The 26,381-nt window shown below is 44.7% G+C and overlaps 2 protein-coding genes across 3 annotated transcripts in view; both read left to right on the forward strand.

The window, feature by feature from the left end:
* slc8a3 (solute carrier family 8 member 3) overlaps positions 1 to 7,133 on the forward strand; it is an 82,116-nt gene extending 74,983 nt beyond the window's left edge. For both annotated transcript variants that reach the window (XM_062398032.1, XM_062398033.1), the window contains 4 exons: positions 1,089 to 1,213; positions 1,600 to 1,699; positions 4,911 to 5,180; positions 6,057 to 7,133. In XM_062398032.1, coding sequence (XP_062254016.1) covers positions 1,089 to 1,213; positions 1,600 to 1,699; positions 4,911 to 5,180; positions 6,057 to 6,433 — 872 coding nt within the window. In that variant the 3' untranslated portion in view covers positions 6,434 to 7,133. The remainder of the gene's footprint in view (positions 1 to 1,088; positions 1,214 to 1,599; positions 1,700 to 4,910; positions 5,181 to 6,056) is intronic.
* A 5,964-nt stretch (positions 7,134 to 13,097) lies between these two features.
* On the forward strand, positions 13,098 to 25,776 carry map3k9 (mitogen-activated protein kinase kinase kinase 9). The gene is made up of 11 exons (XM_062398031.1): positions 13,098 to 13,488; positions 14,530 to 14,943; positions 19,371 to 19,551; positions 21,297 to 21,445; positions 21,565 to 21,740; positions 21,840 to 22,080; positions 22,800 to 22,922; positions 23,055 to 23,196; positions 23,311 to 23,423; positions 23,858 to 24,622; positions 25,237 to 25,776. The coding sequence occupies exons 1-11, from the start codon at positions 13,098 to 13,100 to the stop codon at positions 25,683 to 25,685; spliced, it is 3,144 nt and encodes a 1,047-aa protein (XP_062254015.1). The 3' UTR covers positions 25,686 to 25,776.
* Positions 25,777 to 26,381: the final 605 nt, after the last annotated feature.

Genomic DNA, 26,381 nt, shown 5'->3' on the forward strand with positions numbered 1-26,381 from the left:
ACCAGTCATGGCTCTGCTGGTCAGAGACATAGCAGACCAATCAGAGAGCTGGGATTAAGAGGATTAACGTCAGCTTTTTAAATATATGTAAAAACAAACAATATCCAAAGAATGGCAGCAAATATAAAGGACAAAACAATTAATTAAAAGTAATTAAATACATGTAAAGAAAATAAATCAGCATAATTTGTAGGCACTCCAATGTCTGTATTTTTTACATTTATTTATTCTTAATGTTAATCTTTGTTCTTCATAGACAAACTGGATGAGATTCACACATTATCCTACAGACATAAACATAACATAATTTATATCTCTGATTAATAAGGAGAATGAAAACCATGAGCGGGACAGTGAAGTCACCTGCTGCCGTTTGTTTTTCATCCAAACAAACAAAATGACCTCTGTCGCAAAACAGAAACAGGTGTAGAAGGAAACAATTTATTCAATGATTATATGAAATGGGGAAAAGTCCAATCGCAGGTCGTATTTCCACTGATGTTCAAGTGTTCGTGTTTCTGATTTGTTTGGTTTTAATTTAGATATTTGATGCCATAGAAACTGGATCAAACGTCAGGATCATCAAAACTCAACACCACAGATTTATCCCCGATCGGGACGGATTCGTCACAAGATGGCCGCTTTCACATGCAGAACATTTGTGGCTTCACTTCTGGATAGTTCGAGGAAGTGGAGACGTGTCCTCTTTATTCACAAGGATTTCTCCAGAAGTTGTGATTGACCTGTATTTTTTCAATTCAGACGTGTGAATCTAAAATGCATCCACCGTGTAAATCATCAGAAACTCTTAGAATAGAATGATGGGAAAGATTTGCTTCTGAAATTTGCATCTGCTGTGTTTGTGTTCTGATGGATGGAGCATGCCGGGTCGTCTAACCATGAAGTGTTAATGGAGAATCCGTGACGACGATAAATCTGTGTAAAACCTGAGCTTTTATAATTTCAAACTGTCACTAACGAGGCGACCGACTGATGTTTTGTTCGTCTGCCGTGAAATACAACACATGGTCCTCGGCTGAGCCTCCTCTTCTCACTTTCTTTCTTTATTTCTCGCCCTCTCCGCTCAGACGTGCCAGACAGGAAGATGAACATAGACGAGGAGGAAGCCAAGCGGATCGCCGAGATGGGGAAACCGGTGCTGGGGGAACACTCCAAGCTGGAAGTCATTATTGAGGAATCCTATGAGTTTAAGGTGAGGAGGATTCCTGTTCAGACGGAGTGAACGCAGCCTGACGTCTGGTAATTGCAGCTGAAACTAGTGTTTTTCCCTCACAAGCAGAAAACACACCATACCACAGCCAGCAGCTGCCTCCGTGCATGAGAGGACAGCTGCACATTTCTAATTTCAGAGGCACCACAAGCCCCACAGACGAGGAGACGTGCTTCTTATGCATCATCTAACCTCCTCACCGGGAAAAACAAACCCACCATATTGGTTTCTGATGTGTGCTTTTATTTATCATGCATCAAATAAGGGGAGCTGTGTGGAACTGGATGTCACTGCCATCGTGTGGTCGAGCTGGTGTATATCTCCTATATCTAACGGACGGGTTTGATTCTTGTTTTTTTTTTGCACAGAGCACAGTGGACAAGCTGATCAAGAAGACCAACCTAGCACTGGTGGTGGGAACCAACTCCTGGAGAGACCAGTTCATGGAGGCCATCACAGTCAGTGCAGGTAGAGGACCAATACACAGCTGACATGTTTAACTGCTTAATTTCAATGTCGTTCAAAACAATACACTTATAGAAATAATACAAAGAAATGAGAATAATGGGGAATATAACTTTGTTATTGAGCACGTTTCATCACAAATAAAACAGAAAACAAATGGTTAAATTACAGAAGGAAATACATAATAGCAGTTTTAATATTAATAATGGAGATAAAAGATAAAAATAACCTGGAACTCCAAATAAACTCAGGATTACTGGGCCCCCAGCTGAAATTGATCTCTACAGTTCCCCTGTCCTGGAAGTAATCTTTTTTATGTAAATACCACTATTAACCTTCAAATTCCCATTTAATATGATATATATATATATATTACTTACAAATGCAGAGTTTTATCAGTATAATCTACTTTCGGTCACTGAATGAATCTTAGCACCAACATCAACCTCCTAAGACTCATCTCCTGAAGCTGTGGAACCGTCTCATGTAGGTAAAAAGAAAACTCGTCCATCACAGCAGGCAGCGGCTCCTTCAGCTCCTTCAGCTCCGTCAGCTCCTTCAGCTCCTTCAGTTCCTTCAGCTCCTTCAGCTCCTTCTGCTCCTTCAGCTCCTTCAGTTCCTTCAGCCCCTTCAGCTCCTTCAGCTCCTTCAGTTCCTTCAGCCCCTTCAGCTCCTTCAGCTCCTTCAGCTCCTTCAGTTCCTTCAGTTCCTTCAGCCCCTTCAGCTCCTTCAGCTCCTTCAGCTCCTTCAGTTCCTTCAGCCTCTTCAGCTCCTTCAGCTCCTTCAGTTTCTTCAGCTCCTTCAGCTCCTTCAGCTCCTTCAGTTCCTTCAGCTCCTTCAGCTCCTCCAGCTCCTTCAGCTCCTTCAGTTCCTTCAGCTCCTTCAGCTCCTTCTGCTCCTTCAGCTCCTTCAGCTCCTCCAGCTCCTTCAGCTCCTTCAGCTCCTTCAGCTCCTTAAGCTCCTTCAGCTCCTTCAGTTCCTTTAGCTCCTTCAGCTCCTTCAGCTCCTTCAGCTCCTTCTGCTCCTTCAGTTCCCTCAGTTCCTTCTGCTCCTTCAGCCCCTTCAGCTCCTTCTGCTCCTTCAGCTCCTTCAGCTCCTTCAGGTCCTTCGGTTCCTTCAGTTCCTTCAGCTCCGTCAGCTCCTTCAGTTCCTTCTGCTCCTTCAGCCCCTTCAGCTCCTTCTGCTCCTTCTGCTCCTTCAGCTCCTTCAGGTCCTTCTGCTCCTTCAGCTCCTTCAGCTCCTTCAGCTCCTTCAGTTCCTTCTGCTCCTTCAGCTCCTTCTGCTCCTTCAGCTCCTTCAGCCCCTTCAGCTCCTTCTGCTCCTTCTGCTCCTTCAGCTCCTTCAGTTCCTTCAGCTCCTTCAGTTCCCTCAGTTCCTTCTGCTCCTTCAGCCCCTTCAGCTCCTTCTGCTCCTTCAGCTCCTTCAGCTCCTTCAGGTCCTTCGGTTCCTTCAGTTCCTTCAGCTCCGTCAGCTCCTTCAGTGAGCTGCTCCTTCAGCCCCTTCAGCTCCTTCTGCTCCTTCTGCTCCTTCAGCTCCTTCAGGTCCTTCTGCTCCTTCAGCTCCTTCAGCTCCTTCAGCTCCTTCAGTTCCTTCTGCTCCTTCAGCTCCTTCTGCTCCTTCAGCTCCTTCAGCCCCTTCAGCGCCTTCTGCTCCTTCAGCTCCTTCAGCTCCTTCAGCTCCTTCAGTTCCTTCTGCTCCTTCAGCTCCTTCTGCTCCTTCAGCTCCTTCAGCCCCTTCAGCTCCTTCAGCTCCTTCAGCTCCTTCATCTCCTGCAGTGCAGCAGCAGCCGCGTGGCCGAGGCCCTGCTCTGTCACCTCCCTGCTGAATTATTTAATACAGCGGCACTTTTTACTTTTTCATGATGCACTCGTGGTTGAAGAATGCATCCAGATCACGTGGCCTGACACTTTGAATCAGCAGCGCGTCCCCGCCCTCCCACTGTGTTTCCCGTGAGCAGCTGGGACACAGAGGAGGAGAGCTGGAGGACAGATTCACATTTGCCCTTGCAGCCGGAGGAAGACGTTATTTGGACGCAGAGCAGGAGGTTCAGGGTTTTGCTCGAGCTCACTGTGACAGAACACAGAGCCGGTGTGATAACTGAATCTGTGGGTTTTCAGGAAATCTCCCTCCGATCTCTTCTTTCTCCGGTAGAATGCAGAAACAACAACAACCTGCTTGAAATGAGTCTGAGGTTTTGGATGTGGGAAACACGATGACAGACTTGTTTATCTAAAAGCCTGGAGCCCCGGGGGTAAACCTCATACTGCAAGCTGTTCACTGGGAAGAGCCAGAGGAACCCGGTTACAGATGCTGCATTATTAATTCATTTTTAAATATTAAAGACCAAACCAAAGTTTAAAACAGACAAACTAAAGTGAGCGGTGACAGGTGTTACCTCTATAAACTTCACTTCCATTGATTAACTGACTAAAACGTCTTTAAATTCAGCTTTTCAAACTGGAAGGTTGTTTTCATTTGTTTTCAAACTGCACAGATTACCACAAAACTCAGAAGACGATTTTGGTTTGAATCAGAGAAGACACAATTTTATTTAACATTTTAGATTAGATGTTTTTAAGCAGTTTCTCGGAGAACTGTGTGTGAATCTTGACATATTTCGAGATTTGGTTTCGGTGAGTGTGTGATTTAGACGTGGTTTCATAAAGGTGTGGGATCAATTCAGCAGCTGCACAGAAACATCTGGAGCTGGAAACCTGTAGCTCCCACTTATTAATGCTACTAAACCATCATCATCTTTCTGGTCCGGCTACACATTCACAGAACTTACATTTGAAGTGATGGTGTGTACGAGGTCTCTCGCTGTGCAACCCTGCTAAGTGAATGTTCTTCTCTTCCTTCTCCTCCTCTGTCATCCCTTTATCTCCTCTATCGATTCTTTATCTCTGCACCTCCTCCCTGGCTCTTTACCCCCCCGCTGCTCTCCCTCCACTTTGTGCTTCATCGTCCGTCATCCTTCTTTTCCCCGTCGTACTCCCTCCTGCCTCCTCGTCCTCTAACACCCGGCTCCTTGTCCCATCTCTTGATATTTACTTCCCCACCTTCACCCCCCCCCTTCTCTTTATCTTCGCCCCCATATATTCTGTTATCTCTCTTTGCTCTCTCTCTCTCCACTCGCTCCTGTCGTCCCGTTTCCCCCTCGTTTCCCCCCCCCCCCCCCCCCCCCCCCCCGCTCCGCCACACTTCTCACAAGGAGACGAGGACGAAGAGGACACGGGGGAAGAGCGGCTGCCGTCCTGTTTCGACTACGTCATGCACTTCCTCACCGTCTTCTGGAAGGTGCTGTTCGCCTGCGTCCCTCCCACAGACTACATGAACGGCTGGGCCTGCTTCTTCGTCTCCATCATCATCATCGGCCTGCTCACGGCCGTCATCGGCGACCTGGCGTCTCACTTCGGCTGCACCATCGGCCTCAAGGACTCGGTCACCGCCGTGGTGTTCGTGGCTCTCGGCACGTCTGTCCCAGGTGAGTCCAGCAGAGGACATGTTAGATACATACGTGAAGTTTTTAAAAACTTCAGCAGCTTTATGCCTCGTCATCAACGCGGCTGATATTCCTGTTTTCCTCCAAACTGACATTTTCACCCGGCAGAAACCGAATGTCACCGGGAAGTTTGACTCTGTCAGCGTTTCCTGTTATTAAAGGTCCCGCGTGCAGCTTGAGTCAATCATCTCTTCATCCATTCTTCTTTTTCTCGGGTTGGGGGTGAAAAACAATATTATGAAAAATAATAATATGAATATTGTGAACAAACAAGACCAAAGCTCAGAAGCTGCTGACCTTTCACTCTTTACTTTTCTTATTGGAAAATATGGATATTATTCTAAGACGATGGCTCCCACTGCAAACCAGATTGTAAAAGTTCCCACTTTTGTGCGTCACACATTCTCTTATTAGTGTTTTGTTAATAAAACATTGTTGAGCTAATTTCACATTAAATGAATCCCTTGCTTTTGTGTTAATATTAGATTTTATTCAGTTGAACCAGACGTGTTGCAGCTGCAGCTCTTCCGGCCTCAGGGTGATAGTTGTTCAATCGTCTTCTTACCAAATGGGACGTATTCAATATTATCTGATATGTCCAGCTTGTAATTACAACCCTTCTCATTTACTTTATCAGTTTATCTAACGTGGAACACAACCGTCGAGCCGGAGCTCGCTACAAAGCTGATTTGCATCTACAGTCCCGGGGCAGGAAAAGATAAAAGCCTGAAACACAATACTTGTCAGGGCAGCGATTAAAAAGGGAAAACTCTGGAATTACCTGGAGTCACATTTCAATTCCTTTAGACTCTACAGTGACCTTTAATGTTCACATCTACCTGACTTCTCTCTCCACAGACACTTTTGCCAGTAAGGTGTCAGCCGTCCAGGACAGCTACGCGGACGCCGCCATCGGGAATGTGACCGGCAGCAACGCTGTCAACGTCTTCCTGGGCATCGGCATTGCCTGGTCAGTGGCGGCCATCTACTGGCACATGAAGGGGAAGCCGTTCGTGGTGCAGGCCGGCTCCCTGGCCTTCTCCGTCACCCTCTTCACCATCTTCGCCTTCCTGGCCATCTCGGTGCTGCTCTACCGGCGCCGGGCCCACATCGGCGGGGAGCTGGGCGGGCCCCGGGGACACAGACTGGCCACGACAGCCTTCTTTTTCAGCCTCTGGTTACTTTACATCTTCTTCTCCAGCCTGGAAGCCTACTGTCATATAGAGGGCTTCTAGAGGGAGCGGACTTCGGCATGAGAGAACACACACACACACACGAGGGTTTCAAGTACAACTTCAGAGGTAGCAGGGTGAACTCTCACGGTGGAATCGGGTCAGACTTGTACGGTACAGAAAGACAGGAGAGGTGAACGCGGGGGGGGGTTCCCAGATGCCTCCCTCCCTCTCTCCCTCACTCTCTCTCTCCCTCAACCCCCTCTGTAAGGATGCTCGGAGGTGTGCATCCTGCCCTACAGGGCCCACGGGCCTCACAGGAGAGCCGCCCCGGGCCCGTGTGAGTGTGCTTACAGTCGGGATTGGGTCACCACCAAATCCAGAAGATGCCGATGCCGAGTGCCGGTCCCACGTTCCACTGGAAGAGTCTTCTAACCGGAGAGAGATGAGTTAATCAGAGGTCTATATTTTTCTCAACATCTGACGAGAACGACTTTTTCTAAAAAAGTATTTTGGGGATAAAAACGCAAAAAATACATCAAACAAAAAAAACAAAAACCACAGACACGCAAACAAAAAAGAGGAATCAAAGAACTATTTTCGGATCTATGTCGAGGAATCTCAAAAGATTATATATCGTGAATGGAAATATGATGTTGAGTGACAGTGGGATGGATTCATAGTATTTATTTTTGTTTGCATAGTTTCGTAAGGAGCGCTGTAGGAATCACATAGAGAAGAAGAGGAGGAGGAGGAGGAGGAGGAGGAGGAGGAGGAGGAGGAGGAGCGACTGTGGCAGATGAATCAGCATCAGACAGACGAGGAGGAAGAGGTGGACACAGTGAACATGGTCAAAACTGCCCTGGACATTACTTCCTTACTCTATACGTATCTATATATAATATATTTCCATATTTTCTGTATGTTTTGAGTATTTCTTTAAGTGTGGTCACCTTCTGCTCTAACAACAGAGGATTCCTGAGGCTCGGCGGGACGGGAGGTGTTTGGGGGGGTGGGGGGGGTCAAACTATATACTGGAACGATGTCTTCACATTTCTAAGAGTTATGTATCTTGCCTATAGGTAAAAGTATGACATTGTATTTTATTTATTTACTGATATCTTGATCTCACTGGATTTTCACCTTTTCAATCAGAAACCTGAAGAAAGAAAACAGACAAAAAAAAAAAAAAATGTGTTGCTGCAGAGATAAATTCAGAGGTATTTTTCTACTGGTCCATCCATGCACTTTGCTGTATAGTTCTATTTATGGAGACTTCTTCTTGTACTTGTGCAAAAGGCCAATATTACCGGTGTCGCTATAGACTGAACAGAGTGCCTGTGCAGGGAGAGGCTGCAGCCGCCCACACCGACCGGTGAAAACACCGAAGAGCTTCTTTCCAACATGGTGGATATCCATTTCGAATAATAACCACAATAACAACAAGCAAAAAAAACTGAAAACGAGGGCTACAACTAATGATTCTCTTCATCACAGATCGAATCTGACCACTATTGTCTGAATTGATTGCTACAAGCTGCTGTTCTCGCAGCTCCTGTATCTCTGTGCGATCTAATTCAAGGTTCATTTCATCTATATCAAGGTTTCCTCTTTTATAAATTAATATTGAAGTAAATCTACTGAGTTGAAACTTTTGTGATCTCAACAGGCCTAAATAACAACGTGTTCAGTAGTAGACAAAACTCAACCAATATATAAGCTCTCGTTTCTTCCAACGCCAACATTCTGTTAGGTCTTGTGATTTTATTGTTTTTCCTTTTCAGTTTTTTAGCTTTAATATCTGACGTCTAATATCAATAACAGCTCTTTATCCTGTTATTAAAGCCAAGTATTAACCAGCTCTCACTCTGTCAAGCTAATAGCGGCAAGGGCTAATTGGAAAATTTGTTTGTTGGGCATTTCTAATGATATTATATATAAATATACATTTTAATCATCCTCCCTGTGATTCAAATGAAATGTTCTTGAACAGAATTAAACCCAAGTCTACATTATTTGTATTATTTATTAAAATCACATAGTTATAGTTTCAACTGAGTTAATGTTAACCTAAAAACATAAATTGCTCTGGCTAATGTTGAATCAAATGTCCTATTTATAGAATACAAGTCTTTGTCTGTCAAAGTTAGTTTGGATATAACTTTTACCCCCTAAACTTTGATCTTTTAAACCGAGTTTGGTAATAATTCACTCCCGGCTCATAAGTATTTCCCCCTCTAACAATATGCAGTTAAATTATTGTCAATGTAAAAAAATCAATTTGTGCAGCTTTGACAAATCAACTCAGAGCATCAAGGAGAGTACGTCTTCAGAAATATTTCTGTCACAATTCAGCACGAGTGTCCATCACGGCTTCATTCCTGGTTACACAAAGAGCAGATTTCAGTGATGTCCCCGTTTGGATTGAAACTCTTCTTGTGACGTGTTGGCGTGGAGAGGCTGGGGGGGGGGGGGGGGGGGTTGTGACGGCACATTTGAAACTTCCAACAGCAGAGAGAAGATGTGTTTGTTACTCGATTTATATAAAGTGTGTGTTGATATATAATCAGTAAATTCTAGTGGCTGATTTTAAAGTCACCCCAGAGATTAACCAAAGAGGTGGGATGCAACATCTGTTAAAAAAAAAATAAAAAGGGACAAAATCAAAAAGCAATCAACAACAACAAAAAAAATGAGAGGAAAAGGTGAAAGTTAGCGGCAGTGACACTGTATCTCCACAGGGGGGATGTCAAACTCCAGGCCCTGTGGTCATCCCTTCCTCTACTTCTCCATGAGCACCTCCTCCTCATCTTCCTCAGTGTTCTTCCTCTGTGGTGAGCAGGGATGTAAATACGTCTGGTGGCTGAATCGGACGCCCTGGACCACACCTGCTCGCCCCACCTCTCTCTCTCTCTCTCTCTCTCTCTCTCTCTCTCTCTCTCTCTCTCTCTCTCTCTCTCAAACACTGTATAAACAGACACACACACACACTGGGAGGAGAGCGAAGGGTCCACTGCTGCATTAGAGGGAGGACAGTGTCCCATTCAGAGGTAACACAACCCAACATAATGTACATAATGATTTCAGTGTATGTTTACATATGGACACAGTAGAGGTGTCCTGGGGGGGGGGGGGGGGGGGGAGCATGTCGACACACAACTCTCATCTCCAGGCTCTCTGCAGTTGCTTCATCTGAGCCAGTCAGTGGAAGTGTGAAGTTTTGATTTAATTTATTCATTTATTTATGATTATTATTATTGTTTTGCTTCACTGAGGCTCAAGACGTCACCCTCTCCTTTGTTTAAATACTTAAAAAACATGTTAAGTGCCCGTAGTCTTAATTTTTTCCTCGGCCTCTCTCGGCTTCTTGTGTTGTTTATTAGTTTGTTTTATTGTTTTGATCTGCCGGGATGTGTTGGAGCCCAATCTTGGCCGGCGTGTTGTTCTTGTGCATGTTTCCTGCAGAGGCCCGGCCGGGCGTCCTTCTTCTCGCACCCGTGTGCACAGTGGGGCCTAATACGGGGCACCACTCTGGATTGGTTCTGTCTTAAGGAATACATGTCTTACTTCAGTGGACGAACAAAACGTATATATATATTTATCATGCACATCACTTCTCGAGGCACCAGTCTTCTCTGTTCCTTTTCCTCGGCCTGCTGGATGGAAGTGAAATCACCGTGCAGTAGTTAGACTTGTGGTTGCTGATGTTGTGAGACACTGAGGGAAGCTTCGGTGATGAGGTGAATACTGTTTCTTTTAACTTTGTTTTGTGTAACAGAAAATAAGGAGCACATTGTAAGGGATGGGTTTCTTTTTTTTTTCCTGGCCTGCAATGAGATGTCAAAAATAATAATAATAATAAAAAAAAGCAGATTTCCAAAGCTGACAGATGTTTTGAAAACAACCAGTTTTTTTTCTTCTTTTACTGTGTGGAATAAAAGCAACTTTCTGGTTCATAAACTGGTTTCACCGACTGGAATCAAGTCTGTGTCTGAATCTGTTTTAATATCATCACACCAGATTAACATTTCAGGAATTTTGTAAACTTGTGCTCAACCACATATAGTCGTGATAACTTCCCTGACATTTCCCCTGAAGGCAAAAATAAGAAACTCTCCCGGAGATGTTTTATTAGGTGCTTCACATTACAGCAGAGCTGAAGCAGAATATTGATGCTTTCAAAATGTTACAGTGAAAAAGCACAAGGTGAGGATTTATTTTTTTAAAGTGTAAATATTCTAAAGAAATATGATTCCTGTTTTAAATGTTTCTGTTTTCATCCGACGCAAAAGACGAGTGAAGGAATAATTTTCCCTTTCTCCCATGAAACCAGCCAAAATCATATCACATCTTTATTTCTTCTTTTGTATATGTTTGTGTGATTTCCAATTACAGGCTGCAGAGAACCACATACAATTTGATATATTATTAAAAAGCAGAACTGAGGCATGATCCTTTAATCTGACATAACTTTAGACAGGAGCATTTTAAGCTGCATTTAAGTTTAACTCTGTTTCAAAGGGTATTTTTCAGCCCTTCTTCCTCGTCTTCCTCACTTTTCTTTTTCTCTGTTTCACACTAAAATCAATGAAGTCTTTATTTGAGAAATTAAGAAAAAGTCCTCTTACTGAAGCCATTTTCTAATAGGAGAGTTTAATATTCAGTTGTTCAACGTAAAACTCAAAACAGAAGCTAAACCAACCCTCAGATGTCCCATATAAAACTGGAGGATCATTTCTGCTAAATCAAAAAGAAAAGTTGACAATGACAATAGTAATAAAACTGATTTTTAAAATTGTCAGCTAAAATATTAACATTTAGGTACATTTTTCAGGTTATTTCATAGTTTTGATCTATGGTAATCAAAGAGAATTTCAAGATTTTGATCATCTCAAATTTCAAATTCATTATTTAAGCTGCTGTGTATTCTCTCTCATTTATTACTTTACATTTTACATATTTTCCACATGTATCTCATAATTCACACTATTTCTTAAGTGAAATAATTTTTAAATCTAACTTGTTGATTGTTGTTTTGACTGAATAAGATATAATTTGACTTACTTACCGATTTACTACGAGCAGTTTTACTTTACTTTACTTTTTTTCCTTTTCCTGGCAGAAATGTTCTTCCTCGCATGAACTCGTCTGTCATCTTCCCAAAATGCATCATTTATTTATCCCCTCCTACATGTATTTATTTACCAGCAGGACATGGAGCCAGCAGCCTGTGTCCATGCAAACACCACATGCAGACAGGAAGTGAACTGAGCTGAACATGTGAAGCACTGTTATTGCTTCTCTGCTGTTTGAGATGAGACAACTCTCTTGCAGTCTGATGTCTTACAACACAACACGACTTTACACCTTTATTTTATTACTTTTTAATGAAAGTTAACCAAGTGAAAATACAATCTAGATGCACTGAATCTTTTGAAATTCAATTTTAAACACATACAGGCTATTGGTTTATTTCAACTACACACACACACACACACACACACACACACACACACACATACACATTCTCATCATATCACTGGAATAGAGGGAATTGTTCATTTGAATGTTTATGTGTTTTTTTTACCGTTTGCTGTAATTACATTTTTTTATTTTTGTGATTTTTGCATGAAATTGAACCTTCAGTTGAGTATTTTCGTATAATTTACTTTGTTTATGTTTTCTGAAGGGTGGTGGGCTCTACAATTCAATAAAGGAGAAGATAATAAAGGCTTCCCTGTGTGTGTGTGTGTGTGTGTGAACTCATGTTGTTGGGTGTTTAGATTTGGCTTGAGTTCACTATTAGGTTATGGTTGGTTATGATTAAGGTTAGTTTAGGGTTAGGTTAGATTTAGATTAATTTTAGGTTTAAATATAGTTTTTGGTTTAGGTTGTTATGTTGAAGTTAAAGTTAGTGAGGTTAGTACTAACTTTACTTAAGGTTAGTCTCTCTTATTGAGGCAAGGCAATTGAGACATGACTGTCTGTGTGTGTCTTTGAGTCTGTGTCTGTGTGTGTGTGTGTGTGCGTGTGCGTGTGTGTGTGTGTGTGTGTGTGTGTGTGTGTGTGTGTGCGTGCGTGCGTGTATTCTTGTTGTGGGGTGTTTAGGTTATTGTTAGGTTTAGGTTTGGGTTCAGGTCACCATTAGGTTAAGGTTATATTAGGGTAAGATTTAGGTTAATGTTAATGTTAATGTTAATATTCATTTTGGGTTTAGGTTTAGATTTAGTTATGTAAGGTTATATTGCGGTTAAAGTTAGTGAGGTAAGTACGAAGTATGGTTAAGGTGAGTTAAAGTGTGTGTGCGAGTGCTTGTGTGTGTGCGTGTGTGTACGTGTGTTTGTGATGTGTGTGTTCACGTTGTGTGGCCGGTGACCAGCATTTGACGCTGTTGAGGAGGGCGGGACACGAGGCGTTGCTGACGTGCCCGTGGACCAATAGGAAGCCGAGGATCGCTCGCACTTTTGCACAATTGGCTTAGAATAAAGACGCTGCGTCCCGGGACCGTGATGATCGAGCCGGAGCTGAATGTCTGAGACGATGCTGCAGAAAGATTGCGCCTCCAGCTTCCTGCGGGGTTTGTGTGCGGGATTAACCGCTGATACCTAGCTGTGTGCGGGTGTGTGCGTGTGCTGTGTGCGCAGACGCAGGGCACTCGGAGCCGCCAGCCAGCCGCGTCAGGTGGATGCGCCTGCAGTGATCCAGGTCGCCCCTATGGATCGCGTCCATGGACGTCTTCAAACCCGCTGCGGACAATAGTTTGAGTCCCAATGCGCGCGGTTCCTCGCCAGAAGACACAGAGGCGGATGTGTTTCGCTGGCCCACCCCGCGGGATGGAGTGTCCGCCGCGCCTGGTGCGGGACGCGGCGCGCCGGGCTACTGGACGGCCGTGTTCGACTATGAGGCGACAGCGGACGACGAGCTCAGCCTGCGGAGAGGGGACCTGGTGGAGCTCCTGTCCAAGGACTCCCTGGTGTCCGGGGATGAGGGCTGGTGGACCGGGATGATAGCGGACCGGGTCGGCATCTTCCCGTCCAACTACGTGAGCAAAGGGAACGGCATTCCGAAGGAGAACCGGGACCCCTCGGAGCAGCAGTACCCGCTGCCTCCTCTGCACCGTGAGTATCCCAGTGTGTGAGGACTCGCACAGCGGCAGGGAGTCTTTTGTTAAGGCCACACAGACTCACACACTAAACAGGCTCCCAGCATCCCCACAGCTTCAGGACCACTCTTCATCCCAGCGCCTGTCAAACAAACAGCTGCTCCGGTTACAATGTGCAGCAGGATGCATGTTTAGCACATCTGCACATGCACATACCTGCAAGTTCTGCACGCACGATCCCCATGGAGTATAACAGAAATCAGGCTTTGGCTTGGTGTGCATTGATTTTCATGATAACTGGTGAAGCAGGAGAGAAAGAGATGTGAGATAATGCTGGAGGAGAAAAGGCTCCTGCAGCTAAATGTGCAGCCAGGGCCTCAGATAGGTACAGTAAGCAGAAACCAGGACCGAGAGAGAGCACTCTGCACTTATTGCTTTTCGTGAGCTGTGTGCCAAAAGGATGATCTGCAGAAAAAACCCTCATGCAACTTATATGTGCATTGAAGAGTAAACAGGCGACACACACACACAGTATTTAACACCCGGCTGTTTTGGGTGGACCGTCTGTGTCGGCCTCCATCCCTTCAGAAGCAGCGTGGCCTACTTTCACACACCATCCCACCTGAAATATTCATCAAGGTCAGTCGGTTTAATAGACTGTTAGGAATCCACGAGAGGACGGTTTGAAAAGCCACATGGTGTTCACCTTTGATTTAAACACTCAGCAGAAAGGATGGTCGTCTTTTTCCTTCCCGGCTTCTTCAAACCACCTCTTCCGGATTTGAGGGCAGATGCCCCTTTGTGCCGTGGAAGCAGGGGAAGATAGTTCCACCAAATTCTGTATTAGGGGTAGCAGGGTGGCTTAGCATCCTTCAGCTGAATGACCTGGTTGTGAGATTCTTGTTAGCAAGCACTTGCCCCGCTGATGGGTAACACATAGGGAATTCACAGCCGGTCGACAGGGCCTGACCCTGACCTCCAGAAGTGTTTAGAGATAAGAAACATGTCAGCTTTGTGTTCTCTGTCGCTCTAAATCTTCTCCTTCGTCTCTCCTCAGTCCTGGAGATCGATTTCTCAGAGTTGACCCTGGAGGAGATCATCGGCGTGGGCGGTTTTGGGAAAGTCTACCGTGCGGTGTGGCGCGGCGAGGAGGTGGCGGTGAAGGCGGCGCGACGGGATCCCGACGAGGATGCGGAGCAAACTCTGGAGAGCGTGCGTCAGGAGGCCAAGCTCTTCGCCATGCTCAACCATCCCAACATCATGGCGCTGCTGGGGGTGTGTCTGCTTGAGCCCAACCTGTGTCTGGTCATGGAGTTCGCCCGGGGGGGCCCCCTCAACCGGGCCCTGGCGGGGAAACGCATCCCTCCCTGCACGCTGGTGGACTGGGCCGTGCAGATCGCCCGGGGCATGCTCTACCTCCACACCCAGGCCATTGTCCCCATCATCCACCGGGACCTCAAGTCCAGCAACAGTAAGAGTCCGTCTCTGTGGAGTGTAACGTGGTTCTTCCTCTCAGTGGTAACTTGCTTTGTGAAACTCAACAGTGATCAATTGATTTTACGCCAAACAGAGTCAACTAACCAGTTATACTTTAAAGATACAATATGTATCACCTTTATTATATATGTTGTTTACTCGTGTTGCCAACCATGTTCAAAACTCAGTTTTATTTTTGTTGCCTTTCCATTGAGCAAACAACGTATGGTGAAGGAAAACACACTGATATCAGCCAATTAACCAGTCGACTGTTTTGTCCTTCCACTGATTGTTTTGGTCACTTGTGATGGATCAGAGTTGTTTTTTACCGTTTGCTGGGTATCGTGAATTAACCTAAATACATGCGCTCAGCTAGATTTTCCATCTGCACAGTGAAGAAGAGAACAACTCCCATGATGCCGCGCTGCTTCACAACATCACCTTCGGTCTTTTGTTATTGTTTTGAATGTGACAAACCCAAAGCAGCTAAAGATGCTGGTGGTACGTTGGAGTGATTGTTATAAAGACAGCTGCATGTAAATTAAATTAAATTCTTATAGATTAAAATAAAAACTATAATAACAGACTATCAGAACTTCCTAAAGACAAAGGTGATCAACTTGCAACGATAGAAAACAGTGAAAACTGTGAAACCTCACATTTAAGAAGCTAGAACATATTAATATCTTCAAACTGAAAAAAACAATAATGGGTAATTCATTTTCTTTTAGCTGACCAATTTATTACTGATGAAATATAACAGCTTTACCTGCTTGGCAATTGGCAGTTGTTCACTATTTCTTATGATATTATGAGGTAAATTATAACCTGATCAATCAAATATAATAATAATTGTTATTTGTAGCCCCACATTTTACCGGGTTTTGTGTTTTATTTAGTTGAGGTTTGTGTTTTTAAAGCCGGTAATGTCCTGATATGGAATAAAAAATGACTTTCTCTCTGGTACTAAACTGCAAAATTTCACAGATACATTCTGGTCAAAATGATGGTACAACCTCAACATGTAATCTGTACTATATGATCAAATATTTTAATATAACATCTCACCATATTCAGGCCAAGCTAAACTAGTTGTGATGTGCACATCAAATATATACGATTCAGAAATGAGAGCAGAAAGGAAAATGAGTTTATGTGTGCGTTTGTGGAGCAGCTGTAATCTTGCATTTTACCCAACTGGATCCCCTAAATCCCAAGCCTATTACTGAGGATTTGCCCAGCACTCTGCCCCAGCCTCTCTGGTGGAGGCTCCGCCAATACATACAGCCCGCTCCTCTCCTGCCATTGGCCCATTCTCTGGTGATCAGCTCAGGCTCTTGTTTTCCAATAGGCTGCTTTAAAGTGTTAAGTCGGTGTAACTAGTTGCCATCCGGGGCTCTGTGGGGAAAACCCAGGTCCTCTTCACAGCAGAGGAGGAGACAGGACGGTGCAGCCGGCCTGGGTTCACCCTGCAAGGGTCCAATCCACAGTTCTTCTCTCCTCCCTCGTCTGTGACGCCATGTTTAGATGTTGGAGGAAGTTGTAAACAGTTTGTCAGTGCTGATCGGGCAGTGATAAACATGACGCATGAGTGGACATGCACATTTTTACCTCTTGTCCCCACTGTGACACCTTTCAGAGCACACACACACACACACACACACACACAACCACACATTACCTCCTTACCTTGATGCTATTTCATACAATCTATGGGCCACACACAGCACATCATAGCCACGGTAACAATGCTAGCCAAGCGTGGAGCTGTCTCACACTAAAATAAGATAAGATAAGATAAGATAACTTTATTGTGACTGCACCAGTTCAATACAATAAGGTTCTCTTTGAAGATCCCATTAGGAGAGAAAAAAGAATTGCAGAATAAAGATACCATACAAATTAAAAACTCTAAAAAGATAAGAATAAATAAATAAAAACAAATAAATAAATAGTATATACACAGTACAGACTGCACTGTGCAGTAGTTGTATAAACATGAAGAGCTTAGGCCGCTCCGTCCGTATCCGCTGCCATCCTCCACTGAGGGTTTGACCTGGCAGGAACACACGCCCACATCTCAGAGCCCATTGGCTGTTGTCTGACCCCAAATCAGCCTTTGGTTGCAACAGCCAATAGTTTGAGGGTTCTGGTGTAGACGGCAGATATCACGGCCAAGACTCCGCCTTCACTCGGTCCCAGGCCACTTAGAATCCGACTGGTTTCTTAAACACTCAAAGTCGAACACATTCACATGCAGAATCTGTTTATAGGATTGAATGGCAGCCAGCTTGATTTTTATAAAGATGGACGAGATGACACCTTCCCAAAAGTGAAGCCACAGCATCTTGATCGCTCCCTGGTGGTCACCCCGATCACCATACTGCATAGACTCCAAAATGATGTCATCGGGCACAAGATGGCAGCGTTTGTGTTTGTGATATATCAGCTTCATTTTTGGATAGTGGGAGGAAGTGGACACACGTGGTCCTTCTATATATACATTCTGTGGAACTCAGTTTATTCAGATGTGCCTCTGGTTGTGTGTGTAGACATTGCATTCACATCACAACCAGAGATGCTGGTGGTAGTGCAACATCTAGTGACAGTGAATATCACATATATAACCTTATATAACCTTTAGAAAATCTCCCACAAGCCAAATTTAAGATCAACCAGTGGTCTCGACCCAGCTCCTGAGAAACTCTGGTCTAATCGGTGGTTATAAAACGTTGCTCATGACGCACTGTGAGGAAGAGGAGGATGTGGGTTCCACTCAGACTCCACCCTGTGACGCAACAATGTGGCAGCTGAGGGGATGGTGGCAGTTTTATAAAAAGACATGAAAGTCAAGATTCATGTTTTGCATCTGTTTTTTATCTCAAAGGCTCATAAGCAAGAACGGTTTCATTTTTAGTTAGTCCAGGGTCACAGTTCTGGATTAACATGAAATTCTATTCATGATCTCCAGAGGATGAATACTACGGATCTCCTGATGTTTTCTTTAGCACATCGTTAATTTTCTTTAGTCAAATATCTTGACATTTATTCAGCGGATGGCCATGAAACCAAATACAGACATTTGTGTCCCCCTCATAATGAATTGTAATAACTTTGGTGGCTGCTTAACTTTTCATTCTCAGATTTGAATTTACTTAAAAAGTTCAATTTAATCGTCCATAAAATCTCAGTGAACCTTTCCAACGCTGACAGCTAAAGAAATAAATACATATATAGATATACAATATAAAACTTCCTTCATAATTGATGCAGTTTGGTTAGACATGAAATGTTTATGTCCCATACTACTTACTGGGATCATGGAAACCAATTAGTGCGTTAGTGTTGTCATTAGAAGGATGTTAGAACCCATATAACAGCTTGGTTATATTTTAATGATCACTCGCATTTTCTCTGGTATAGATCTGTTTTGGCATCAAACTCTATTTGTAGGCTCTTCAACGTCTCCGCTGACGCTTGATTTTTCTGTAAATCCTGAGACTTTCACTTTAATTCACGCTTCAAAATGGAAAAACTGTAGAAGAAGCAACCATGCAATTCTCTCTCACTCTCTCTCTCTCTCAGTTTTATCAGTTCTACTAAGTAACTGCCGTTTTCGCTTGAGTCATGAAGAAATGTTCACCCTCTCAACAGTCTCACACAGCACACGGCATTAGCAGAAGCTCTTATCTAAAGCGCTGTACATTAAAGTGAGTGCATACATTTGGAGCATGATCGGTCTCGGGGGGGGGGGGGGGGGGGGGGGGTACTTCATGTTGCACCTTCTCAGTGGCAGGATTTTTTTACTTCAGTTGCATGTTTCAGCCGCTTTAGGAAAGAGCCTCAGTGGCATCGGAGCCTCAGCAGATGAAGGGGGCAGCTTGATGTGCACCGCAGCCGGCAGACTCAGCCTAGCCGCTGGGCACAGCCTGGCATGGTGGAGCCGAAACGGGAAAGAGAGAGAGCATGTGGTCGGGAGGAAGCTTGGTCGGCTGCTCGGTGTTGGGAACGTGCTGGTTTTAGAGCCTGTTGGAGCAAACAGGCTTTTTCCTGTAGATCAGCTGGAGCATGAGATGTTGTGTTGTGACTGTACGCAGTGAGATCATTAGCATTGATCAAGGTGTGGGTGTGTTTTTCATCTGGGTGGCTCACTGTTTCTTGGTTTCTCTGTTTGTTCTCTCTTTCCCTCTCCTCTGCTTGTGTCCTTTCATCCTTTCATCACGGCCTCCCACCAACCGCACCCTGTTGTCCTCATCCACCATCTGTCCGTTTTGGTTTTTGTTTTTTTTGTTTTTCGTGCCTTTCCCAACATTTCAATCCCGGTAATGATCATTTGAATCCCTCCCGTCAATTTGCACGAATTCCCCTCACATCCTCCAACCTCCTCCCCATCCTCCCACTGAACCCCCCCCCCCCCTCCAGTCCTGATCCTCGAGCGGGTCGAGATGGAAGACCTCAGCAACAAGACCCTGAAGATCACAGACTTCGGCCTGGCTCGAGAGTGGCACCGCACCACCAAGATGAGCGCCGCAGGCACCTACGCCTGGATGGCTCCCGAAGTCATCCGCTCGTCTACCTTCTCCAAGGGTAGCGACGTGTGGAGGTGGGCAGAGGGAGCGGGGTTAAGATGAGCTGCACCAGGTTGTAGAGCTGCTCTGAAACAACGAGCCGGCGAGAGACAAGCAGTTCATTCAGGAGACACAGGAAAGGACAGAACGTTATGTTTTCATGAGATGAGTTAAAAAGATTAGAGAAGGATAAATGTTACTTTAACAATGAATAGACTAAACTAAACATTGATGCACTCGAGCAGCAGGAAAAGTTATCATGGGCTCTAATGTGTCTGAACTTTACCTAAAAGATTCAACACTTATTTGATGTTAATGCATTACAGTATATTTTAATGCAGATTTCATTAATATTCAGAGATTTTATTTGTCACACTCTCATGCAATATATGCATTGAATTCAAGGCAGCACACTCCTGTGCCTGGGCTGAAAAAGCATGTATGTAAAAACATATGAAATGTACGAATATGAGTGAGAATATGGCAAACTGAACAATATCACAAAATGTTATTGTACAAGTTCGTGCAAAAGATTAACAGAGAATAATTTCAAATTCTGGGTCATTTCTTTTATTACTCCTCAAGCAAAACATTGATTTATTTAGCTCCTCCAATGTGAAACTTTTCTTTTTTTCATTTTCTCCCCGTAACTCAAGCAGGATGTCATTGGGTCTTGCTAGGTTTACATTTGAAGAAATCACTTCCAGCGATTAGAAATTCTGATGTGCAATAAATTAGAGAGAATAATTGTCAGCGATGTAAATAACTGTTGATTTCAGCCCTAATTGTAGGTTAAACATGCTTTAGACAAGTTAAGAACTCTGGAGCCAAATAGCTTTAGTCTGCATATGAACCTTAGATCCTAATATTAAGAATTTCTAAAGCCATAAAAGTAATAATTAAGTTGCTTACACGAATATCTAATGTAGATGTGTAGTACATTTCCTGAGTTTTACACTCCAGTGATGAATCATTTGTTTTAATGCCATGTGTCATGTTTCCTTTCACGAGCTGCTGCGTTACACGTGCAGCAGCTTTGAAGGTCCAGCTCGTGGGGTTTTCCCCTGTAAAACAGGATTAAAGAGCCAAGAGACAGCAGCCAAAGCAGCAACCATGACTAGTTTGTTGCATGCTGCAACAAACCAGTCATGGTAGAGAGGTCAACGTCAGGGAGGGGGGGACTACTTCCCTACTCATTGCTTCTACATTAGAGTAAACCCTGCTTCATGACTTCAGAATCAAACAAGTGTTAAATAATTCTTAATTTCACCAGGAAGTTTTATTTCAAGTGTCATATGATCCAAGTCTGTAATCTCATGATTGTTTCTGATGTTCAGACAGAATCTGTGACACTCATCCCTGGCCTGTGATTTACTCGTCATCTCCTGCAGCTCATCACTGTGGTTTTGGCGTTAGTCATAAATCTGTCAGCGGCTGCTTTGACCTTTTCTCCCTCACTTTGATGTTTATATGAATGTAATGAACAACAGAGTCGTTCTAATCCCTTTTTTGACCTTTAATCAAATTCAGTCTATTTGCTGAACATTCACAGTTTTTCCTCAGAAACCACTTGCTTGACATTCATATATTCATGCACACATTTCTCTTTGTAACACATTGATAGATGTAAGGCTCGAACGTGAGATTGCACTTACATGGAGCTCCTTATCTCGGGAGGACATTAGCATCAGATCGTTTGAAGACCTGTATCCAATATGAAGGTTTATTATCGTTTATCTGATTGTCTTTATTTTTTTCTTCCCTCTTTGTGGCTGTAAAGTTACGGCGTGCTGTTGTGGGAGCTGCTGACTGGAGAAGTTCCTTTTCGGGGTATCGACGGCCTGGCGGTGGCGTACGGCGTGGCAATGAACAAACTCGCTTTGCCTATTCCTTCTACTTGTCCTGAGCCCTTTGCCCGTCTCATGGAGGGTAAGACAGGACAACATTAATAGAAGAATATGATATAAATAAAGGCCAACGTCCATTAACCTGAGAAAATACTGAAAACGTAATTTGTGCTTGAGTTGGTTATCTATCGTCTGCTGCAGACTGCTGGAGCTCAGACTCTCACTGCCGGCCACAGTTCACGTCCGTGTTGGACCATCTGACGGCCATCGAGGAGTCGGGCTTCTTTGAGATGCCAGCAGAGTCTTTCCACTCTCTGCAGGACGACTGGAAACTGGAGATCCAGGAAATGTTCGATGAACTGAGGACCAAGGAAAAGGTAAAGATCGGATTCAACCTCAGGCTTGTTGAAGGTTTATTGAATGCAGGTGTTTTGAATGTTTTATTCATCCGTCACCTCTTCTCCTCGTTTCCTCAGGAGCTGCGATCCTGGGAAGAGGAGCTGACCCAAGCGGCGCTGCAGCAGAAGTGCCAGGAGGAGGCGCTGAGGAGGCGCGAGCAGGAGCTGGCCGAGCGGGAGATCCACATCCTGGAGCGAGAGCTCAACATCATCATTCACCAGCTCTACCAGGAAAAGCCTCACGTGGAGAGCAGGCAGGGCAAGTTCCGCCGCAACCGCCTTAAACTCAAGGATGGGAACAGGATCAGCTTACCCTCAGGTACTGCAAACAAAGAGTGTACATAGAGATACTCATGTTTTCTAATGGAGTCAAAGGTAGAGCCGGGACATTATGATAGAAAGGAAGTTACCTGGAGTTTAGTTCAAATGTTGTCTTGGCATGAAATTAGAGCAGATATTGTTGTTTTTAAGCTTTTTTTTAAGAGATGTTTTTTATCCAAGTTTAATATTGTTTGTCAAGAACATGATCCACAACCATTGTGATATTTGGGCTTTTTATTGTCTCCAAGCTCTGAAGGACAAGTCTGATTCGGTCAAGTACCTAATCAACCCAACACTTAGATTTAGACTTTAGCCTGTTGAGGTACCTCACTAGTGTAAAACTATAATTTAAAAGTAACTATGGTGTGAATTCTGGCAGTTAGTCAATGACAGATTGAAATTGATTGAGTTTGGAAAGTTAAACTGCACTTGGAAATCTTGCTGTCCGGCTGAAACACTGGAACATTTACAGAAATGTTGATTAATGCGTGTTTTCCTTTGTAAATAAGGAAAATAAAAACAATGTGAGAGGTCTGTTTATGAGCAGGTGTTATTTGAATCTACATTATTATCTGAAATGAGATGCTTTGACTTCCCAGAAATGGAGAAATCTGCATAATCAGAAAGGATCCCTCTATAATATTGTAAATTATATACTATGCACTTTAATTTACTTAAACGTTACATTTATTCTATTGTTTGTTTGTTTGTTTGTAGATTTTCAGCACAAAATCACCGTGCAGGCCTCTCCCTCCCACGATCGGCAGAAGAGTTCACTCAGCAGCGGTTCCAGCCCCCCGACCAGTCCGCCCATGCTCCCCCGCCTGAGAGCCATCCAGCGTAGGAACCATTTTCATCTTTTTTATTGAAACTTAAAATTTGTATTAATCATTAAAACCAGCGAGCACAGAATCTGTGTATTCTCCAAGGACGTCTAAATAACCTGAGTTTTTTTACATTCTTGTTTTGCAGTCACTCCAAGAGAGGGGTGTGTCGGCTGGGGTCGCAACACAGGTTTCCAGCAGGAGGATGAGGAGGGTGAGAGGAAGGGCTCCAGGAAGACGGGCAGGTCCCGTGGGTGTGGCCCATACAGGGAGCACAGCGCTGACGCCAGGTGAAAGGACTGGAGAGATATTAACCAACTCAAAAAACTCTCCTCTCGGTTTGTTCATAGTCTAGAAAAAGTACCACTCTTCTTTTTGTTGATATTCTCATTGTGTCCCGACAGTGTGAAGCCTCCCTATGAGTGCAGCAGGCAGCGGTCCTGCAGCGCCCCAAACCTCCGCAGATCCCCCAGACACAGTCCAGCGGTGCCCGGAGTGCCGAGCCTCGTGGAGATGGGTAAGCAAGAAAAAAGTATAAAAAGGCTCAAGGTTAGAAAAAAGTGTCAAACTGACTCTGGAACACGTGGGAAATTAAATGTGTGTGAGTCAGATTCCTCTTTCCCCACATGGCTCTTTGTGGCTGACCTGGGAAACTCACAGATGTTTGCAGCTGTAAAGGGATCGAGCTCAGTCAGCAAAGCAAACGTGGAGGAATGGAGTTGTCACTTTAGGCCACACGCACACACGCACAATAATGCACACACGAACGCACACACACACACACAGCATGAAGGTTATTTACAGAAGCAGTATAGAAGCAACACCTATTCATTATTATTATTGGGGCGTAGCTTTGACGAGGGGGGGTGGATGTACCAGTTCTCGGCTCTCGTTATCTTTTCCCACGATTACCAACCCGAGCTTTAACACGTGACTGATCCTGTTTTCCAGAAAACGAAGACTGCTGCTTCTCTACTGAGCCGGGAGCCGCCCCCGGTCAGTCCTACCTCTGCATCCCCTTCCAGAAGGACGCCCACTCAGCTGCTCCGGCTGAGAGCGACGGGGACGAGTACTGCCCCAGTGGCCAGGTGCCAGGAACGCCGCCGTGCAGGAGGAGCCAGGGGGGGGGTCGGCGCTCCGAGCTGGTGCTGCTGGGCTGTGGAGCTTTCCTGGCAGCTGTCGGACTGGGCTGCAACCTGTTGACTCTGGCCCAACCGGAGGAGAGCATCAAACCCCGATGGGAGGGCTTCTTCCACAGAACAGGGGGCCAGCGGCGAAGCACCAGCCCCCCCACTCGCAGACTGTTCAGGCGGGAGAGCCCGCTGAAGCCCTCGGCGCCCTCGCTACCCGAGCGAGGCTTACCCTCCTCTTACACACTGCTGTCCTTATCATCAGTGTCCGACTGCAACTCCACCCGCTCACTGCTGCGCTCTGACAGTGAGGACGTGTTGGTCGGCCGCCCTGCCTCACCCCCCCCACAACCGTCTTTCATCCTGCAACACCCAGCCATTCGAAACCCGGTGAACCCTCTGGTCAACACCCACCTGGAGAGCTTCAAGCGGAACCCCCGACAGTCTCTGACACCCACACACGTCCCCTGCCCCCCGACCTCCACACGGAGTCTGCGTCGAACACCATCAGACGGAGCCATCAAGAAAAGCTGCCCCCCCAATAATCTGGAACCTTTGCCAGAAAGATCTACTTTACAGAACACAGGTAAAGTCTCATGTCTCCTCTAATCCATAATCCAGTGGATCCATAATCCAGTCACTGGAATAGGAACATGGGTCTAGACTGAAATACCTCAGAAACTACCGGATAGATAGTCGTGATTGTTGTGCAGACATTTGTGTTACCCAGATAATGAATTGGCTTTCGTGACCCTCTGACTTTGTCATTGTGAGGTGCTTGGGAGGACATAACGTATATATTCCATTGCGGAAATCATGTACTTTTGTTTACTGCATCGGTACTGCTTTCCCAGTTGACATCTTCGTCAGCATCTTTTCTATGCGTATGGCTCCTCTTGAGATATTTGTGTTATTTCAGTTACACATCTGGTTCCGGTTCCTGTTAGAAACATCTTCAACACGCCCACCGCTCGCTGTGGATTCTCCAATTTTACTGCTGTAATCCTACATGTGCTCACTCAGATATTTGTACATCTTACTTGCGGGCTGGCAAGAAAAGTTCAATAAAAAGTTGGAAGCAACTGACTCGGACATTTTGAAAATGTCTGGACTCCATTGCATGTCTGAAAACCTCTTTAGAGAACCTCAGTCCAAGTATATGTATTTGTTTATGTTTTCCCTTTCTTCTCTCTTCACCAGGTGGATTCAGAGGTCTAAAGGATGATGAGGTCCCCCGACTCCCTGATCCAAACCTTGTGTTCCCTCCGACGCCTCGTCGCCGCTGTGCTCCTGAACGCCCCAAAACCCTGGACTTTGTAGCTCGGCCTCGGCCTTCACCCCGGGTGCGCTCTGACGTGTTCTGGCCGGAGGGGAGACCCAGGGGAAATGGACAAAACCTGGTTAGCGGTGAATCCCCCGCCCACACCTCAAGCACGGAGACTCCCCCCACAGTCGAGTTTGGGAGAGACCCGGCTGTGCTGCCCACCCCGTTAGACGCCCCGACGCCCTTCTCCTCTCGCAAGAACGTTAACCTGTTGGACCGGCAGGATGAGGGACAGTACCGGGACGGAACCGTCCCACTCTGCAAACCGGAGTTCAGCTTTCCCAAAGACTCACCTTATGGCCACAGACCTGGATACTGGTCCTAGCTCGGCACCAACCTCTCACTGGTCCAACACAAGCAGAGGGCTGCCTTTGCCTTTGGTTTGTTACAGGTCAATGGAGACAGATTTTAGCTTTAACTGCTACTAAAGGGTGGGGGGGGGGGGCTCACCTTTCTCCATTTTATTTTCAGACTTTTGTTCTTTTACTAATGTGGCATTGAAACTACGACAGAGTATATGAAGAAAAAAATTATTATTTAATTATGATTTCGTAATATCATGAGATTATTGTTGTAATAAAATGATCTTCAAATTATATTCAGACTTTATTCTCGTATTATTAGGACTTTATTCTGATAATATTACAACTTTATTCTTGGAATATTACAACTACTCTCGTAATCCCAACATGTTCCCCCTTTAAATGGCCCTAGTACTAATTGACGAAAATGATTTGACGCAGGTCTGGCTGTTAATGCATCAGAAGGATAAAAAATAATAATTTTCTTCACCTTGTCATTTGTCATTCAAGGATTTTTTTCTCTTTGGGAATAAACAGTAAAATGTCTTCATAGCAGAATGACATCGACAGTCTCACAAAGCTTTATACACTTTTCTTAATTTTAAACTTGCGTTGAAGATTGTGCATTTAATCAAGTGCACTTTTGGAAGAAGCATCATGAATGTAAAGCTTCAGGGTTTTTGTTTTTTTTCCAAAAAGAAAAACACAGTCTCTGATTA

This window comes from Platichthys flesus, chromosome 10 (assembly GCF_949316205.1).
Source record: "Platichthys flesus chromosome 10, fPlaFle2.1, whole genome shotgun sequence".
Lineage (NCBI taxonomy): Eukaryota > Metazoa > Chordata > Actinopteri > Pleuronectiformes > Pleuronectidae > Platichthys > Platichthys flesus.

Bases quoted from the DNA above. Each gene is read 5' to 3' on its own strand.
- map3k9 (XM_062398031.1), top strand. From the start codon at position 13,098: ATGGACGTCTTCAAACCCGCTGCGGACAATAGTTTGAGTCCCAATGCG. The intron at 13,489-14,529 runs GTGAGTATCCCA...GTCTCTCCTCAG, and splicing joins CCCGCTGCCTCCTCTGCACC to TCCTGGAGATCGATTTCTCA. The intron at 24,623-25,236 runs GTAAAGTCTCAT...TCTCTTCACCAG, and splicing joins ATCTACTTTACAGAACACAG to GTGGATTCAGAGGTCTAAAG.